The 21,097-nt window shown below is 42.3% G+C and overlaps 2 protein-coding genes across 4 annotated transcripts in view; both read right to left on the bottom strand.

Moving 5' to 3' along the window:
* LOC137007081 (tripartite motif-containing protein 16-like) overlaps positions 1-18,029 on the bottom strand; it is a 49,879-nt gene extending 31,850 nt beyond the window's left edge. For both annotated transcript variants that reach the window (XM_067368381.1, XM_067368389.1), the window contains exon 1: positions 17,623-18,029. In XM_067368381.1, the coding sequence (XP_067224482.1) occupies positions 17,623-17,998 (376 nt within the window). In that variant the 5' untranslated portion in view covers positions 17,999-18,029. The remainder of the gene's footprint in view (positions 1-17,622) is intronic.
* The window catches only part of LOC137005779 (gastrula zinc finger protein XlCGF57.1-like), a 576,742-nt gene that overhangs the window by 181,745 nt on the left and 373,900 nt on the right, over positions 1-21,097 (bottom strand). The gene's annotated exons all lie outside the window — the stretch shown is intronic.

The raw sequence follows: 21,097 nt of genomic DNA, 5'->3' as shown, positions 1-21,097 counted from the left end.
GAAGTGGTCAAACTATGTCTAACCCGCTGCATTTGTCTCCCAACATTGCGCATCCGTCATGCTATTCCCTTTTCATAATAAACATATGTGACATTTATTCATTTAAAAATAATAGGCAATAGCCCAATAGTTAAATATAACTATGAAACTAAATTGGCTACATTTTTATCCCTCTGGTCGACGAAAGCACCGACGCGTTCTAATGGATTTTTTCCTCATCACAGCTGAAACAAAAACGGGCCTTACGTCATTTTTGGCGACAGCCTACAGATTGATGCAAGACTACGAATGGTCTACTTTTATTAGTGTACGCTCACAATAACAACAAAACCTTGTACTTTTGAATAATAAAATAAAATAAAAAACAGGGTGCGCTTTCAGCTGTCTCTCTGCGAGAATCTGAAACGTCTCAAAAGTGAACTTAAACTCAGCGAATAATAGTACCTAAAAATAAAGAAATATCTCAATTCGATAAGATATAGGTCTGTGTTAAATAAGAGGCGATCTATCCGCTGTCACGGGTCCCTTGTTCCCCTGGACTCCATTTCCCATCATCCTCCTGTTCTCCACACCTGCACTCACTTCCCTCGTCTGCTCCTCATCAGCACTCATCACCTGCACCTGGACTCTATTGTCAGCACTCCCCATATATTGCACTCACTCCCTGCACTCCTGGTCCGTTCTCTGTTTATGTTAAGTGTATGTTTGGTTACTCCTTGCTCGTGTTGATTAAAGTATTGTCTATAATTGTGGAAATCCGTATCTGCCTCATCCTTCCACCAGCTACACGTAACAGAAGAACGGACCTAAACGTTGGATTTCTACAAAAAAGGAAAAAATGGATTCTTTCTGCTCCCTGGCTCCTGCTCCTCCAATGCCTCCCACTCCTTGTCTGCTGGCGATCGCATCATCGGGCTTCTGCAGGTCGGTCGTTCGCTGGAGAGGTATGTGGAGGAGTTCGTTGAGCTTGCTGTTTTGTCTGACTGGCCTGAAGCATGTTTAATCTCCCTGTTTCTGGATGGACTAGAAGATGACACCATCCGTTTTGGTGAACCCGATTATCGTTTCTCCTCAAGCGAAACCATAAATTCCATTTTGTGGTTAAATGATTCCAAATTTGTCGTCGATTGGGTTCAGGATGGTTGTCTGTCTCTAGTCCATCCAGAAACACGGTTGGCCGGGCCAGTCAGTCAACCTCCGTCTTCCTCCGCATGCTTCTCCAGCGAACTCCCTGCCTGCCCCACACGGAACCCACACTCCTCAACTGGGTCCCGAAAGCGGAGGAGGAGGAAACAGCCCGCTCCAGTCTCTCCAGAGCCAGCTCCAGTGTCTCCAGAGCCCGCTCCAGTATCTCCAGAGCCCGCTCCAGCCCTTTCCGAGCCAGCAGCTCCAACCCTGTGCGAGCCACCAAGTGAGGTGGCCTGGCTTATAGACTTTTGGTCCGAGCCAGCAGCTCCAGTCTCCGCCGGGCCAAGTTCTCCAGTCTCCGCCGGGCCAAGTTCTGCAGTCTCCGCCGAGCCAAGTTCTCCAGTCTCCTCCGCCGAGCCAAGTTCTCCAGTCTCCTCCGCCGAGCCAAGTTCTCCAGTCTCCGCCGCCGAGCCAAGTTCTCCAGTCTCCGCCGCCGAGCAAAGTTCTCCAGTCTCCGCCGCCGAGCAAAGTTCTCCAGTCTCCGCCGCCGAGCAAAGTTCTCCAGTCTCCGCCGCCGAGCAAAGTTCTCCAGTCTCCGCCGCCGCCGAGCAAAGTTCTCCAGTCTCCGCCGCCGCCGAGCAAAGTTCTCCAGTCTCCGCCGCCGAGCAAAGTTCTCCAGTCTCCGCCGCCGAGCAAAGTTCTCCAGTCTCCGCCGCCGAGCAAAGTTCTCCAGTCTCCGCCGCCGCCGAGCCTGCCGCTCCAGCCGCCGCCGCCGAGCCAGCCGCTCTTATTATGAACGGTGCTATTGAACTATCCAACCCAACAACTGGTTTCCCTCCCTGCCTCCCTCTCCCGCCTCCTCCCACTAGTGTCCACACTGCACCTCCACCTCAAGCCACCTCAACCAGGACTCCACCTCGGTCCGTTGGTCCAGATGCTCCCCTTTGGCTCCAACCTCCCTCATCTCCACCGTGGCTCATCAGTCCACCAGTTCCGCCAGGCTCCATCCTCCCCCCGGTTCCGCATCAGTCGTTCGTCGGCCTTCCCTCACATCAGGACTGCACTCCTCGGTGTTCACCTCGTCCCTTCGTCCCTCCCTGCGGCATCACCCTGTCCCGCCGGATCCTCACCGCCACCTGGGCTCGTCGGCAATTCGGCTACGGCACCTGATCCACCACGGCAGCCCGCTGCACCTGACCCTGCATGGCAGCCCGCTGCACCTGACCCGGCATGGCCGCCCTCGGCTCCTGACCCGGCATGGCCGCCCTCGGCCCCTGACCCGCCATGGCCGCCCACGGCCCCTGACCCGCCATGGCCGCCCACGGCCCCTGACCCGCCATGGCCGCCCACGGCCCCTGACCCGCCATGGCCGCCCACGGCCCCTGACCCGCCATGGCCGCCCACGGCCCCTGACCCGCCATGGCCGCCCACGGCCCCTGACCCGCCATGGCCGCCCACGGCCCCTGACCCGCCATGGCCGCCCACGGCCCCTGACCCGCCATGGCCGCCCACGGCCCCTGACCCGCCATGGCCGCCCACGGCCCCTGACCCGCCATGGCCGCCCACGGCCCCTGACCCGCCATGGCCGCCCACGGCCCCTGACCCGCCATGGCTTTTGAACCTGCCCTGGAGACCTCCACTCCAGTCCACTCCTCCCCCTGCTCCGGCCTGAGGTCTCCAGGGCGCCCACCCCCCTCCCGGTTGTTACATCTACGGGGGAGGTACTGTCACGGATCCCTTGTTCCCCTGGACTCCATTTCCCATCATCCTCCTGTTCTCCACACCTGCACTCACTTCCCTCGTCTGCTCCTCATCAGCACTCATCACCTGCACCTGGACTCTATTGTCAGCACTCCCCATATATTGCACTCACTCCCTGCACTCCTGGTCCGTTCTCTGTTTATGTTAAGTGTATGTTTGGTTACTCCTTGCTCGTGTTGATTAAAGTATTGTCTATAATTGTGGAAATCCGTATCTGCCTCATCCTTCCACCAGCTACACGTAACATCCGCTGGAACGTGTTGTTTCTGAAATCATGGCCAGTGCTCGTTGCTGCTGTTATCAGTTCCCTTGGCGCTCGTGCATATGAGCAGTTTTCACAAAGACAATCGAGCGATTCGGTCTGGTAAAAGCACAAAACAAAATGCACACAACGTGTCCTTGCTCTTGATGTACAATCACAGATGAACACCTTTGGTTTTAATGAGTAAATTTGCCTAAATATTTATTCCTGCCGGTATTTTAGTTTGCGATATCAAAATCACTAAACACTACATAGCATATATAATAGCCAAAAATAATAATAATTAAAGAACAATTAAAAAAATCAAGAATATAGCAGTTAATAAGAATTATTGCTCTTAATGCGGTCTAAACGCTGGACCGTTCTCATTTCGCTCTGCATATGGAACTTGAAGGATTTTTTTTTTTTTGCTAAGAGCAAACCAGAATGAAAATATTACATTATAATCTGTGTGTGTGTGCTCCTAATAAATATATATATGCCTAATGACTGTTTAATGACAATAGCATGCAGTAAGACTTTGTGTAAAGGTCTTTCTTTTAATTTTTGATGCATAGAGTAGCCTAAGACTATCCCACATTTTGAAAATAACTATCACTTTAAATTTTCTAATGGTTTTTAAGGATGTTAAAAGGTTATATTATAATGTTATTGTTGTTTTACTTCGGCCTTTCATCTCCGTTTACAAACCGACATTTTATTATTACAGTCACTTTCCAATCCGTCCCTTTGCGCCACCTGGCGGTAGTTTTTTACACGCGACTGAATTTCAATTAACGCAACGGCCCTGCGGCGGTGGTATGCACGGCGGTAATACCCATTTTGGTTGTCCACCTACTGTACATCCCGGGCGAGTGGAGACTCCACCCCCAGGTGGTCCAGCTGATCTGGAGCCGATTCGGGGAGGCACAGGTGGACCTGTTTGCCTCTCAGGAATCCGCCCACTGCCAGTTTTTTTACTCCCTGACCAAGGGGACCCTCGGCACGGATGCACTGGCACGCAGCTGGCCCCAGGGTCTTTGCAAGTATGCGTTTCCCCCAGTGAGCCTTCTCGCACAGACACTGTACTCAGGGGCAGGGCACCATATGGCACCCGCATCCCGACCTGTGAAACCTACACGTGTGGTTCCTGGATGGGACGAGGCAGACTAAAGTGGCCTACCACCCGCGGTAGTTGACTCCATCACTTCGGCTAGAGACCCCTCTACGAGGCACGCTTATGCAATGAAGTGGAGTCTGTTCGCTGAGTGGTATTCTTCCCACTGGGAAGACCCCCGGAAATGCCCGGTCAGTGCCGTGCTTTCCTTCCTTCAAGAGGGTTTGGAGCGGAGGCTGTTCCCCTCCACCTTGAAGGTCTATGTGGCCGCCATCGCAGCACAACACGATTTGGTCGATGGCAAGTCACTAGGGAAGCACAACCTGGTCATCAGGTTCCTCAGAGGCGCCAGGAGGTTAAATCCCCCTAGGCCTCAGAAAGGTCCTTTTTGGGACCTCTCTGTCACCCTGATGGGCCTACGGAGAGCTCCCTTCGAGCCCCTTGAGTCAGTTGAGCTGAAACATCTGTCTTTAAAGACAACGCTTCTGACCGCGCTCGCCTCCTTCAAGAGGGTTGGGGACCTGCAAGTATTTTCGGTCAGCGATTCGTGCCTGGAGTTCGGGCCGAATTACTCTCATGTTATCCTTAGACCCCGGCCTTTATATGTGCCCAAAGTTTCCACTACTCCCTTCCGGGACCAGGTGGGGAACTTGCAAGTGCTGCCCCCGGAGGAGGCAGACCCAGCCCTTGCATTGCTGTGTTCCTTTCGTGCTCTGCGCATTTACGTGGACCGCACAAGAGCTTCAAAAGCTCTGAGCAGCTCTTTGTCTGTTACAGAAGCCAGCAGAAGGGAAAGGCTGTGGACACTATCGCCTTGGCTTACCAAGCTCAGGGCGTGCCCTTCCCGCTCAGGTTGCATGCTTGCTCCACGAGAGGTGTCGCATCCTTCTGGGCGCTGGCTCGTGGCGCCTCACTGACAGACATTTGTAGAGCTGCGGGCTGGGCGACACCCAACACGTTCGCTAGGTTCTATAGCCTTCGTGTCGAGCTGGACTCCTCCCGTGTTCTCACCTCAGGTCAGAGGCACTGAGAGGCCCATGCACTTTTACTCCAGAGAGTCCCTACAAGGCAGACCCTGTTGAGTCCTCCGATCTGCCTTCGGCAGCCGACGTGGCGGAGCATCTGGCGCCAGGCCTATACTTTGTTGTATCCTTGAGAACCGGGTTTAGGCTGGGTACCATATGTGCGACCCTACCCCATATGTCTGGTTCCACGGATGCTCCTAAACAGAGCCCGTGTCTTTCCCTCTGGGAGAACCCACCTCTCATCGAGTTGGAGTCACCCAAGTTCTTCCATATGTAGCACAGCCCTACGGGGTTAGTCCATATGTACTTCCCCACATAACTCCTTCGGGGAAAGATGTGGCTTCCGCAGCGTTCCTTTCCAAGCGAAAGGGTACGCTTTCCCAGTGTTATCCAATAGTCTCACTGAATGGATTTTGGGGAACAGCAGTGATCGACTGTTTTAGCCCTGTCCCACCTTCCTCAGGCAAGGGGGTTCAGGTGGCTTACAACAGAGCACTGGAAGGGGGCAGCTCCTGTGGCGCTTAGGTAGGGATTCCTATTCGTCGGTCTGTCCCACATACGTCGAACGTGACGGACTGAATGGGAACGTTTCGGTTACATAGGTAACATACGTACGTCCTGTCGCCACATTCGCTATAGCCCGCTGATGCTGCCGCCTGATCTGTTCGGCTCCTCAGCGAAAACCTGAAGATGCAATGCTCCTGCTGCTCATTATATACATTTGAAGTAAATTGGGCTCTCTAGCAAGATTCCTATTTGTCGGTCTGTCCGACGTACGTCTCTGTTACCTCCTTCAGGGAACGAGGGTTACCTATGTAACAGAGACGTTCTCCTCAGCTGCAGTTTTATGGTCTCTTATTGCATTTATTGCATCTATGTTTAATTTTTTTTTTTTTGACACAATCTGTGTCGGGGCAGAGCCTAGACAGGGCTTTGTTCTGTATAAATTCTCCTACGCTTTGCATCAATTGGGTATGGCAGGATATGACGACTGTCATACCTTGGTCACCCATTCATTTAATGTTTTAATAAACATTAAATGAAGATGTAAGTTATTGAATGGGGTTAATACTTTATTTAACAGTGCCTTAGTTCCACGTTACTACTTGTACTTACTCCAGTAATAAACATAAATGCATAAATACAAGTAACTAACCCTAAACCCTATATTAAGTACATGTAGTTAACACTAGAACCGCCGGGGGGCGCTGTATACCTAAAACCGCCATGCGGGTACATTTTACCCACGCACATTACACTTGTTTTTATATGGCTAAAGGACATATTATTTCACTGTATTATGTCACTGTCTTCACAAAGAAGTGTCTAGAGTCATGAAATGATTGTCTTTTCATCAACTATATTTTTGTCCTTTTGTTTTATGTTTAAGGGTTTTTTTATGCAGGCTACACTAATCACTTTTCATAACGGTCAAGATAAACAAGTCTGCACTGACAAGGAGAATTAGAAGGAAGTAAATACATATTTGGGTGGTGTAATGTTATAATTAATCATATATTAAGATAACCCATGTTATTTAAATTACTAAAATAGCATATAGACAATAATGAACAATAATAATTTCCCACACTGCATAGGATGTATGATGCGATAACAAATTCAAGCACGCAGCTTCACCTTAATTATTTATATCTAAAGTTTATTGATGCTACCCCTCTGTAACTATTGTAACAATCCTGTCCTGAAGAACAGTCAGTCTAATTTTTCTCTGAGGTTCTGGATCGCTGTACAAATGAGCCATCAGATGCTGAGCCGACCCAGGACGTGTCACTGATCTCACCACCATCAGACTCTCCTTCACTCACGGCATTTAGGGTTTCTACCTCTTCTGCATCCATAAATTGCCCGCTTTTACTCATTGTGAGTTTATTTATGAAACCGATGAATGCTAATTCATCATGCTTGAAATAGCCCACGCAGCATGAGTTGTATAGGATTAATTAATTAAGCTTGAAAAAAATGAAAGTCAACATCTCTGCCATTTAATAGGAGTGCAAGCAGGACGTTTTTATTTCTTTTTTGTGTTTCTGAAAAAAGAATAGTTATAGTTCACACAGTTCGATGGGATCTAAGCATATAACTTGTCTATACAGTGAAGCACAGACCAGTAAGTGTAAATATGCAGCAGTCATAACTTTGTTTTTGCTGAGTTTATTTGACTCCTTCCGCATTCCTAAGGTCTCTTTTGAATGGTATTTGTTCCACGTGTGACACAGTGAAATGCTCACAGGTTAATTCATATTGAGTAATAACTGAAGTAATGGGCAATGTACAGGAGAAGATGTGAGGTACATTCATATTTCTAAAAAATAAACACCTATATGGTACCTATTTCTATGACGTGTGTAGAGTTGGCCATAGGTGAATTTATTTCTGCACTGAAGAAAGCCCTTTGATCTGTGTAAATTTTGATCAATTCATTTCCTATTTGGAACAGAATAACTATTTGGTTTTTAAGTTTAACCCTCAGGGGTCTGAGGCTGATCTGGGGCCTGGAGAAGTTTTGACATGCCCTGACATTTGTGCTTTTTTCAGTTGTTCATAAACATATTCATGGAAAAAGTGTCATTACAATGTATTTAGCACAAACTAGGCTACAATAATATGTGAGGAAAATGTATGTACATGTTTGTATTTTTGAAGGAACAACGTTTATGCGTGGTTATTGAAAAAACAAAAAACTTAAGTCACTGAAATAAAGCCAAAAAATATATATTAAATCTGTGTTCACAAGACTTCTGGGTATTGGATGTTGTAGACTAGAGTTTTTGCTTCAAAATTATGTAAAAATGTTCATTCCTACTCCTTCATATAAAACAATAGAGAGATTTAAATTTTCTAAAACATCTTTGGAAACACAGTATGCGTGGAGGCGTGAATAATCATGAATAATGGGTGATTCTCACCTGAGAAGACAAAAAAATCACATAAAAGAGCTCTAATGAGCTGCATAAATAATGAGCTCTTTCAGTCAGGTAGGCTGTGAAAAAACCCTCTGTGATCATGTCTCAAATCTCATCATGGTGTAAATCAAACATACAGAAAAAAACAGCAATACTGTGAAATATTATTACAATTTAAAATAATGGTATTCTATTATTAAAATATAATGCATTTCTATGATACAAAGTGTCTGAACAGTTATGTTACCTCTATGGCATTTCATATAGGCTTTTAGCTTAAAAGCATGCACATTTGGAGAAATATTGCTGGATTCTCATGTTTATGTCAATTTTCTATACAGAGGAGTATTTATTCATTATTTATTGTCGTCACTGTGAATGCTGGATACTGTGTTTACAATTCATACTTGCAGCCGGAGGGCGCTCTGTGCACTTTTAGTCCACAAATGCCAATGCTAAAGAAGAATAGGCAATCCAGGAAATAACTGAACTAACAGAGGCCAGAGATCGCTAACTATGGCTATTCAAAACACTTTTCAAGACAATAAATACACGATTGAGACGATGTATGCATGTATTGACTGAAATTGCCTCTAAATAGCGCTCCCTGAGTGGGCGTGGCCGCATTAGCGGATAATGAGCTGAATCACGGGCGTCTGACATGGCTCTCTTTTCATAGAGATTACATAAACACAGAATGTTTGTTTTCGATTTGACTTACACGATTTAAAACCTGACATTTCAACGTTTTTTTAGACATAAGTCTATTTTTTTTGTGATTAGTATTCACTAAGTTACAGTTCATTTTCTGAAAACTATCAGATTGGACTTCGTTCAGAGGGAGACGAGAGATCACGCATCATGTTAGTTTTCTTTATTTTACAAAAAGCACAACATTTTGTTTTTACTCTGAGTGTACACAAATAAAAGAACATATTCCACAGATTAAAATGGTGTATAGCTCTTAATTGTATGTGCAACATTGACAGAGTATTTTGAGTCTCTTTCACACTGGTTAGAAAAAAACACGGTGATCACGCTGGCGTGACCGCCGACCCAAGGGAGTTAAACCTTTTCAAGCGTGAGTGTGTTTTGTTGTATAAAAACATTTATAAATGATCTTTATCTTGATCCATAGTGTGGGCACCGCCATCTTAGTTTGCCCAGGAGTTCAAGAGTACAGAATGTGAATTCATCAGTTTCTCCCGAATACATAGAAAAGTAAGTGGCTGGTGAACTGGAAGAATAGTAGAGTAAACTTTTTAGTTACTTAAGCCCATTGTATGTGTCTGATATTGTAACGGATGGAGCGGGACAGCGGAGTTGGAGATCCACTTGCAGGCTTTATTAATGTACATGCTTTATTAATGTACATGCAGAGGGTCAAACACCAGCAAACAAATACAAGAGGGCAAGAGAAAAGAGTAAACCAAAACACAGGCAATGGTCAAGACAGGCAGCAAACGATCATCATCCAAGGAACACGGCAACAAGATCGGATAAAGGGCTAAACAACACTCAGGAAAGTTTGTGGCGGTGGTGGTGGTGAAAGTAAAGTATCAGATGTATTCAAGACTAAACAAAATGATGGTGACAAACCTGTAAAAGCAAGTAAAGAAAAAGAAAAGGTAACAGAAACTCAAGGGCCAATGGTAGAACAATCTCATCAATGCAAAATCAAAAAAGAGACACTGTTAGTGGATAGAACAAAGTTTGTTGCTTTCATATGTAAAGTAGTATATGTAGGAATCGAGCAGAATGACAGAGATGAAAGAATTGAAACAGTAATTGAAGCAGCAAATAAATACTTAGGAATTTCTAGTATGGAAACTAAGACTATATTTGAAATGATGAACCCACTAAATTATGACTCAAGTAGTGAATAAAAGTGGAGCTGAGTATCTTACATTGGAACTCTAGGAGTCTAATTGCAAATGGACAGGAATTTAAAAAGTTTATATGTGATTTAGAAGAAAAACCTGATGTGATCCGTATACAAGAGACTTGGTTAAGACCACAGTTAAACTTAGTTTTAATAGGATATAATTCAATCCGTCAAGACAGAGTTAATAAAAAAGGAGGGGATGTGCTCATTTATAAAAGAAGGATTAGCTTTCAGGAGAATTTATAGTTATAGAAATATGCAATAAACAGAATTCAGCTTTTATAATTAATCTTTATAATCCATGTAAAGAAATGATGGTTTCTGATTTTAATGATATTATGCAAAGAAATGGAAATAGTGAAATTTGGTGTGGAGATTTTAATGCTCATAATAGTGTATGGGGTAGTGATCATACAGATAGTAAAGGAGTAATAATAGAGGAATTAATGGATTCACGAAGATTGGTTTGTCTCAATGATGGAAAAGGTACTAGAATTGATATGTAAAGAAACAAAATGTCTAGCATTGACCTTACTTTGGTATCATCCCACTTTGCCAGTTCAAGTGAATGGAAAGTTTGCTCAGAAAATCTAGGTAGTGATCATTTTCCAATATTATGTAAAGTTAATGTTGAAGTGTACAGACAAAAAGGTGATAATGTATATAAATGGTGTTTCTCTAAAGCAAAATGGGATGATTTTAAAGAATGTTGCAGAAAAGAAGCTCAATTTTTACAAATGAGTGGTAGTGTAGATAGTTGTGCAAATAAAGTAACTTCAATGCTTTTAAGTGCTGCAGCTGAATTCATTCCTAAAAAAGTAATAACTCAAAATAAGAAATTAGTTCCATGGTGGAATGATGAATGCTGTTTATCAATTAAAGAAAGAAATCAAGCATTCAAAAATTTCAGGAAAAATATGAGTATAGATAATTTAGTAGAATATAAAAGAAAAGCAGCTATAGTGAGAAGAACTGTTAAATCAGCTAAAAGATATGCATGGAGAGACTTATGTTCAAATATTGTTAGAGAAACAGACTTAGGTGAGGTATGGAATATGGTTAAGAAAATGTGTGGGAAAATAGTTTATAAAACATTGCCAGTACTTTTGAACGGGGATGAAATTGCTGTTACAGAAAAGGAAAAAGCTGATTTACTAGGTAAAGTTTTTTCAGGAATACATAGTGGTAGTCACCTCACTGATTGTCATAAGGAAAAGAAAGTAGAAATGTTAAAAGAAAATAGGCAGTTACTTAATAAAAAGATAGATGGTAATTCCCCTATGGATTTGGAATTTAATATGATGGAACTAAAAAGAGCCATTATAGGAACAAAAAATTCAGCTCCAGGACAAGATCAGCTGAGTTATATAATGTTTCATAATCTACCAGATGAGGTATTAAAGATCATTTTAGAACTATTCAACAAAATTTGGAGAGAAGGTGAAGTGCCTAGTATGTGGAAAAGAGCAATTATAATGCCAATTCAAAAACTAGGGAAGGATCCTGGAAATCCTGAAAACTATAGGCCAATTGCGTTAACGTCAAATCTTTGCAAATGGATGGAGAAAATGATAGTAAAAAGATTAACGTATTTTCTAGAAAAAACAGGGATAATTAACAGAAATCAATGTGGCTTTTGAAAAGGTAGGTCAACTACAGATGCTTTAGTTAAAATAAGCAATGAAATAGAAAAGACAATTAGTATGAAGGAAGTAATCATGACAGTGTATTTCGATATAGAAAAAGCATATGATACTATGTGGAGAGAAGGGTTATTAATAAAGATGAACAATATAGGAATAAGTGGAAGACTCTTTAATTGGATAAAAAGTTTTTTAACAAATAGGTTGATTATGGTAAAAGTAGGATCTGAATTTTCTGATATTTTTAATATAAATAATGGTGTTCCTCAAGGTAGTGCGGTCAGTCCTATTCTATTCAATATTATGATTAATGATGTGTTTAGTGATACAGGATCAGGGATTCAATCAGCCCTTTATGCTGATGATGGAGTAATTTGGAAAAGAGGTAAAAAATATTAAGTATGTTAATAACAAAGTGCAGGAAGAAATTAATAATGTTGAAAAATGGTCTTATAAATGGGGTTTTAAAATTTCACAAACTAAATCATGCTATATGATATTCACAAAAAAGAAATTAAATTATGTAACAAGATTGGAATTATATAATGAAAATACAGAAAAAGTTCAAAATTTTAAATATTTGGGATTATGGTTGAATGAAAAATATTCATGGAGGAAGTTTTAAATCTTATGAGATGTTTATCTGGCATGGAATGGGGAGCAGAAAGGGAAGCTCTTTTAAGTATATATAGGGCTCTGTTGAGATCAATGTTAGATTATGGATGCATGATATATGGAGCTGCAGCCAAAACTAATTTAGAGAAATTAGACAGAATACAACACAGAGCATTAAGAATTAGTATAGGTGCAATGAAAACTACTCCTATTAATGCATTATTGGTGGAATGTAATGAAACTCCTCTAGACTTAACACGGAATAAATTAGCCCTTGCTTATTGGTTACGAATACAGGATGAGAAACATTTTTCATCTTCAGTGATTAAAAAATGTTGGGAGTATGAGAAGACTATAGGTAAAGAATTTTGTTGGAACATATGTAAGAAAGTTGAAGAGTATGATATTAACAAATTAGAGTTTATTACAGAAAATATTATAAGTAGAATTCCACCATGGATATTTCCAGAGCCCATGGTTAACTTAGAATTAATTAAAAAGAAAAAGGAATGGTTAGAGAATGGAAAGGAAAATATTTGAAATTTAATACAAGACTACATGAGTAAAAAATATTATGGATATTTAGGAATTTTTACAGATGGCTCTAAAGATCCAGGTAATGGGCATGTAGGAGTGGGCATTGATATTCCAGAACTCAAAGTAAAGATCAATAAAAGAATATCCAATCATGTCTCTGTGTATACAGCTGAACTAGTGGCAGTTTCTCTGGGTTTACAATGGGTGGAGGAAGTTAAACCTGACAGAGTGATAATATATTCTGACTCAGCAGCAATATTACAGACTCTTATTACTAGTAAAACAACTAGAAAAGATATTTTAATAGAAATTTATACAGCATTGTTAAATTTAGAAAGATTGCAAATAGATGTTCAGTTTTGTTGGATACCTGCACATATAGGAATTTTAGGTAATGATGAAGCTGATAAATTAGCAAAAAAAAGCTCTAAATCTTACTGACAAAATTGAGATTTCTCTTGGAAAAAATGAAGGTAAAGCTATAATAAAAAGTAATATTGACAGAAAATGGCAAAAAACATGGGATTTAGATAAGAAAGGAAGAGAATATTACAGAGTTCAAAAATCAATTAAAGTTAGAACATTTAATAGTAGAAATAGAAGAGAGGAAATAATTTATACAAGACTATGGTTGGGTCACACAAGACTTAATAATACATTATTTCTTATGAGTAAAATAAACTCAGATAAATGTGAGGTATGTAACTGTAAAGAAAATGTTGAACATGTTTTAATAAATTGTAGGAAATTTCAGGAAGAAAGGAGTAAATTTAAAGAATGTATTATTAAAATAGGGAGGGAATGGGATATAAGAAGTATTTTAGGTATAGGAAATTCTCAAAGTGAAGTTGTTGAGGCATTAATGAAGTTTATGCAAGAAACAGGTATAGGTAAAATAATTTTAAAAAGATCATTGAAGCCATGAATTTACACACTCCAATATAGTAGTTGGCGGTATGCACCTTAGCGGTGGTCTGTAACCCGCCATAAAACTGAAAGAAGAAGAAGAAGAAGAAGACTTCATGGCGAGGTCTTGTTAACAGTAGTTGCAATTCTTAGCGTTTATCCTGTCTGCCTGACTGTTTCCTTGCCTTGTATACTGTTCTGTGAGTTATATCTGCCTAGCCTGACCATTGCCTGTTTCCTGACTACGATTCTGCCTGTCCCTTACTGTTCCTGTTTGCTCCTGATTTACCCTGCCTGTACGACCACGCTCACTTTTAATAAAGCTTGCAATTGGATCCCTGCCTGAGTCCCGCTTCATTACAGAAGACCTCGCCAAACCCAGATCCAGCAGCTTTGTGAGTGTTCCCGTCTCGGTAACATGAATCCATCTGCTCAATTGATGTGTCTCCGTCAAGGAGACAGAGCATTAGAGGATTACATCAAGGAGTTTATTGGACTGGCACATTTAACGCGTTTCGATGAGGTATGTTTCATGATCTTTTTCCAAGGAGGACTGTCTGATCCGCTGAGTTCTGTCATGCCTTCTCACGATCCCAGCTGGATGCTGGAACAATATATTGATCTGGCATTGCAGCTGAGCGGGTCTCCATTTACTGTGGGTGTCACAGAGGAACACGACACTTCACTTGAACACGTAATGGCTGCCGCTAAAGAGGACATTCACAAAATGGCGGTCACAACAATATCAGTCTCCGCTGATCGCCCAGAGCCACGTCTTGTCTCCGCTGATCGCCCAGAGTCACGTCGCGTCTCCGCTGATCGCCCAGAGTCACGTCACGTCTCCGCTGATCGCCCAGAGCCACGTCAGGTCTCCGCTGATCGCCCAGAGCCACGTCTTGTCTCCGCTGATCGCCCAGAGTCACGTCACGTCTCCGCTGATCGCCCAGAGTCACGTCACGTCTCCGCTGATCGCCCAGAGTCACGTCACGTCTCCGCTGATCGCCCAGAGCCACGTCTTGTCTCCGCTGATCGCCCAGAGTCACGTCACGTCTCCGCTGATCGCCCAGAGTCACGTCACGTCTCCGCTGATCGCCCAGAGTCACGTCACGTCTCCGCTGATCGCCCAGAGTCATGTCACGTCTCCGCTGATCACCCAGAGTCACGTCACTTCTCCGCTGATCGCCCAGAGTCACGTCACTTCTCCGCTGATCGCCCAGAGTCACGTCACGTCTCCGCTGATCGCCCAGAGTCACGTCACGTCTCCGCTGATCGCCCAGAGTCACGTCACGTCTCCGCTGATCGCCCAGAGTCACGTCACGTCTCCGCTGATCGCCCAGAGTCACGTCACGTCTCCGCTGATCGCCCAGAGTCACGTCACGTCTCCGCTGATCGCCCAGAGTCACGTCACTTCTCCGCTGATCGCCCAGAGTCACGTCATGTCTCCGCTGATCGCCCAGAGTCACGTCACTTCTCCGCTGATCGCCCAGAGTCACGTCATGTCTCCGCTGATCGCCCAGAGTCACGTCATGTCTCTGGATCTGTCCGGGAGCGGAGAAGGGGGGCAGTATACCTAAGGGTGGGGAGCTTGTGGGTGGGGACCGTGCCCGGCCACTGCCTTCTAGGGCCTTCAAACTGTTATGGCCGTCTATGGACTTTAAGTTACTGTGGTCACCTACAGACCCTGACCCACCATGGCCGCCCGTGGCACCTGACCCGCCGTGGTTGCCTGAGTTCCTGGATCTGCATTGGAGACCCCGTTCCCGTCTGCGTATCCAATGCACCCACCCCCCCCCCCCCATCTGTGCCTTGTACGTCGCGAGGACGCGCCTTCCGGGAGGGGGGGGTGGGGGTTATGTCACGATCACCATCAGTTCCTGTCAGTTCCCGGACTACACCTCCCATAATCTTCCCTGCTTATCACCTGCACTCACTCCACAATCACTCCACACTAATCACCACACCCAGCTGCAGCTCATTACCAGGACTATAAAGAACTCTCATTCACCACACTTCATGGCGAGGTCTTGTTAACACTAGTTGCAATTCTGAGTGTTTATCCTGTCTGCCTGTCTGTTTCCGTTATCGACCCATTGCTGCCTGTCCTGACCCTTGCCTTGTATACTGTTCTGTGAGTGATACCTGCCTAGCCTGACCATTGCCTGTTTCCTGACTACGATTCTGCCTGTCCCTTGCTGTTCCTGTTTGCTCCTGATTTACCCTGCCTGTACGACCACGCTCACTTTTAATAAACCTTGCAATTGGATTGCTGCTTCGTTACAAAAACAAACATTTAAAATTAAAATAACTTGAAATTTTAAGAACAGCCACTAGATGGCTGAAGAGCATCACTCCGTGGCCCATTTTGCACATAGCTATTTTTATACGTATTTTCACAACTTTTCATAGATTTGTGTTTAGACATTATAACAATATAAGATCACTGAAGTATTTTTTTTTTTTTAAATGCACAGCACAATACTACGGAGCCCCTAAAGGGATATAGTGGTGGAAAAAAATATGGGATAGGAGGAAAAAATATATTTTTATACATTTTTCCCTCGCAAAACATTTGCATTCCCTCGCAAAGATATTTGTGTTCCCCAAAACCTGTTGTGAGATCTGACAAACACTTCCTGTTTGATTTCCCCCTGGCAGTGGTTCAGAATGCTCAGTGTTTCGGTCCGTGTATCTTTTGATCATTTGTTTTTTGATTTAATATTGAAATCGGAAAATGTAAAAAACATATCAGTTACAACTGTAACCTTTGTTCTCTGAAGAGGGAACGAGACATTGTATAGAAAATGACGCTGTGGAAACCGTCTGCGTGATTGCGTTGTGAAGAAACAAAACTGGTGCCGTGTTCATTCTGTAAATAGAATAGGAAAGGCGTGGGACACACAGCGTAAGCGTTTTGAAGAATGTGGAAACCGGAAGTACGTTCAAGGCAATATTTTGTGTGTTTTCATCAAAAACCTTCATTTCTTTTCGACTGACGAAAGAAAGACATGAACATCTTTGATGACATGGGGGTGAGTAAATTATCAGGAAAAGTTTATTTAAAAGTGGACTAATCCTTTAAGAATTTAACTTTATAGATAGCATACATATTTAATAAGATTAGGAAAGAAATTCTATAAAGAAAAAATAAAGAAGGTAATAAGAAAAATACACATACACAAAATACAGTTTCATAAGATAAAGTTAATTTCTGACATTGGTAGATGGCATTAAATATGAAAACCCTTCATCTCTGGTTTATTGTACAAAGTCTTATTTCAGGGTTCAGTTCAATTCAAACAAGTTCACCTAAAAATCATTAGCCATTCATATTTCACTAAAGTCATATACTGAAACAACCATTCTTTGAGATAATGGCATTATTATATCCAACTGTTGTATGAATAAAAATCATAATAGAACTATAACAGATGTGCTGTGAACATTAACTATGATACAATGTAATTTGTTTTCATATCTGTCATATTATTTCAAGTTCATTCATTGTCCAAATCTCAGAGTATTGCCTAAAAAAGTTATGACATCTGAGTATAATGATTTAAATGGACACAGGTCTGGGCTTCACTATATCTCTGTGCTGTCCAGCGAGTCGAGCAGCATTGCCACACAGATTCTGATAGGTGGTCAGCAATAATAAAACAGGCAGTGTGACAAAGGTGTTGGTGAAGTAAATTATTATATCTGAGATAAACTAGTATAAGGATAATATTTCTGAGATAAACACATGTAAGTTGCAAAATTCATGGACAGAGTCATTCCCTGAACGAAAAATTAAAAATCTAGTTAAATTTCTTGTTTTTTCATGTTTTTGTGTCGTCTCACCTTGTTTTTCCTTTTTGATTTCTTCAATCTGAGCTTCACTCTTAGCCAGTCTGATTTCCAGATTTTGTTTTTCCTTTTTGATTTCCTCAATCTGAGCTTCACTCTTAACAAGTCTGATTTCCAAATCTTGTTTGATTTCCTCAATCTGAGCTTGTTTTTCCTTTTTGATTTCCTCAATCTGAGCTTCACTCTTAGCAAGTCTGATTTCCAGATCTTTTAGTTGCTTCTCTGTGGCTCCAAGTTCCTTCAGTACATCTGTGCATGTTTTCAGAGGACAAGGCAATCCTGAGACGGCAGATTCTGACGCGAATATGACATTCGGAGCGAATACAAGACATTTGTACAGAAGCAGAAGAACTGCTACTCTGAACTTCATTCTTAGTGCTTTAGCTAAAGCGTGTTGGAGATGTGTGTGCTGTATCTGTATGTTCAGAGTGTTACAAATCGAATGCTTTTATACCATAATCTTCAGTAATGCTCACATGATTAACAATTTAGCCAATGACAAAATAGCCCATAGCATATGACTGTTTCTCAAAAGATACCGTTGTGCTGGCTTAATGTTTTACAAATGTATGCAATGTTGACAGATTAAAGTTGTGTTTTCTTTGGCAGCTTTAATCTTACAAAACACTGAACTTTGAACTTAATAACAGTTAATAACAGTTAGTTCTTCATCCTCAGTGAGAGCATCTAGATCAGTGGTTCTCAAACTTTTTTCCCAGTGAGCCGCGCAATGGTCCAAGTGCAGGTATCACGGTCCGCATATAATTTGCATATGACGTCACCAATGCAAACCAATCAGATTTAATGTTATGGTATTAGCAGATAATACTATTATTATACTAAGATGTTGCACACAAGAAATAACAAATAAAAACTAACTTACTGACATTAGCTTTACAATAATAATCAGTAATGCTCAATGAACACACACAAACTGTATATACATCACTTTAAGTTGCTATTTAATTCTGTATGACTGTATGACTCTCTTCAACAGCATCGCAATAGTCACCAAACAATCACATAAACGCCTTAATAAGCAAATGTTACTCAGCTCTTTTTACAAACAACACTGAGCGCACTGTAGGCTAATTACAATCTCTGACGATATCAAGCATTCTGTCACGTCGCAATCCCTCGCGCAGCATCGAATCCGCGAGCGCGCGCAGAGTTGGGCTCATCCAGCCGCGGGTGCGCTGATGTGGTTATTTTACTGATTTAAAATACATCAAACAAACACATCGAATTCACAGTTCAGTCTTCTGAAATTGTAGGTTTTGCTTCTCAAGTACTTTACAACAGAGCAAACAGGAAGGCTGCCCATCTCGCTCATTAGGCCTAACAGCAAACTGATTCTTCCATTCTTCTTACCTTTGCTGCTGATGCTGCGACTCTTCTTGTGTCGTGTCATTTTATCTTCCACATTTAGCTTTTCTCCTTTAATAACAAATTTGACCATTTTGAGGATTAAATTTACAAAATTAGCCTAACTACTGTTTGAATTCTTCCAAAGCGCGCACTTGTGTTTGTTTCGTTAACTGAGTGATTGAGTCATTAGCCTACGTTGCCTGATGTCTGAAAATAATAAATGCTCACCAAAATTATTTTATATGACAAATAAAGCATTATAGCTCATTTATATTTATTTAATTCACTTTAATTTAAATTTTAAAACAAAAATAAATTGTATGCTATTTTTGTTTATTATTATTATTGTGGTCGGCATATCGCGGGCAGCATTTACATTTGTGACGGGCCGCAGGCTGAGAACCACTGCTCCACACCCATTCAAACGCTCGCTGCGTCACGCGACTCATATCCAATTACATCAAAAGAGTATGCTCACTGGATGTCATGGCAACCGAATCACGGAGGAAAACTTTAAATATCTCGCCTTCGCTTTAATTTCGGACCATCTCCAAAAAGACATAAAACACTAAACAAATGATTTTGACATGCGTTTTTCAAAGTAAGAAATCCAGATTTTTAATCCCTTACACACAGTTACTGCTGTTGAAATACGAAATGGAGGCGGGTCCGGATTGAATTCCCTCCGGGTCCGGATCCGGACCGGAGTCCGGACTTTGAGAAGTGCTGATCTAGACAAAGACCAGAGGACAGTGAGGATGTGATTTTGGTCAAGTTTGTTCTGCTGGTTTCTGATCATACACTGGAGCTTCAAAAGCATCATCAAATAATGTCATGAAGCTTCTGGAAGTCAGGCTTCATTTACTGATACTGTATGAGCAGAAACTGACAGGAAAAACTTGACAAATCACCTTTTGTGTTCAGAAAAAGAAAAAAATGAGCAGATGGATTGAACAGCATGAAGGCGAATGAATAATGACTGAATTTATATGTTTGGGTGAATTAACCCTTTATGCCCCCAAATAGAAACTGTATGAAATGTATGTATGCATTTATATTATAGTACCTTGAAAAAGTAAACTTTAAGAAATAAGAAGCTTTAATCAGCGTTTGTGCTCGAGACACTAACAAAAATCACATTTACATTTGTACATTTGGCAGATGCTGTTATCCAAAGTGACTAACAGTGCTCTTATTAGAGGGATGATCCCGCCGGAGTAAAGTGTCTGGATCAAGGACACACTGGAGGTGATGCTGCAGAGATCGAACCTGCAACCTTCTCTCAGTGGTTTAGACCACTACACCACAAAAGTGATGAAGCTACGACAAAAATCATCATTTAACTGTAAAAATATGAAATGAAATATGGCAAGAAACTGAATGCTGACATGAATGAAGAGTAAAAAGTTTTAATCTGTTTATTTAGTCATGCTGATGGAGAGCACATGAATGTTTGCAGCAGACACAGATTGTCCCGCACATCTTCTCCCAATCTTGCTTCAAGGTTGAGGGGTTCAGAGGATCATCATCATCATCTTCCTCATCCTCTGGATCAACGATGTCTCCATTGAGAAGAGCAGCAGTGAGGGACATGATGATGATGGTGTTCATCAGCTGCTTCACCAGAATAAAGCTGCAGAATCGGCACAGCTGTGTGAGATGACAACAGGACTGTAAATACCTGATTGTTAAAGCAATACATCTGAATAAACCATTGTTTTGTGTGTTGTTGTATATGCATTTATTTAATGTCGTCATTACTTTTATTATTTTACTTTTTAATTATGCTATTATCAGTAAATGTGTATATTGTATTCATGCATTAATGCTGTTATGATCACCGTCTGATCATCCGGAGCTGTCTGCTCTCCCTGATACGGCCATGGAGGCCGTCACCGAACTGCCCGCTCTGCCTGATACGGCCACAGAGCAGCCTTGGTCGGCCTTGCCACCACCGCCTGGACCATTTGCTCTACCGCTGCCGCTCAGGCCATCTGCCCTGCTGGCGCCAACCGAGCTCCTTGCCCATGAACCCGCCAATGCCTCCCTTAATTTCCCCAAGAACTTTTTTGGGGGGGGCAGTATACCTAGGGGTGGGGAC

Source organism: Chanodichthys erythropterus, chromosome 3 (genome assembly GCF_024489055.1).
Source record: "Chanodichthys erythropterus isolate Z2021 chromosome 3, ASM2448905v1, whole genome shotgun sequence".
NCBI classification, from domain to species: Eukaryota; Metazoa; Chordata; class Actinopteri; order Cypriniformes; family Xenocyprididae; genus Chanodichthys; species Chanodichthys erythropterus.
Note: the sequence above shows the minus strand (reverse complement) of the source record. Positions and strands in the feature narration are given on the sequence as shown.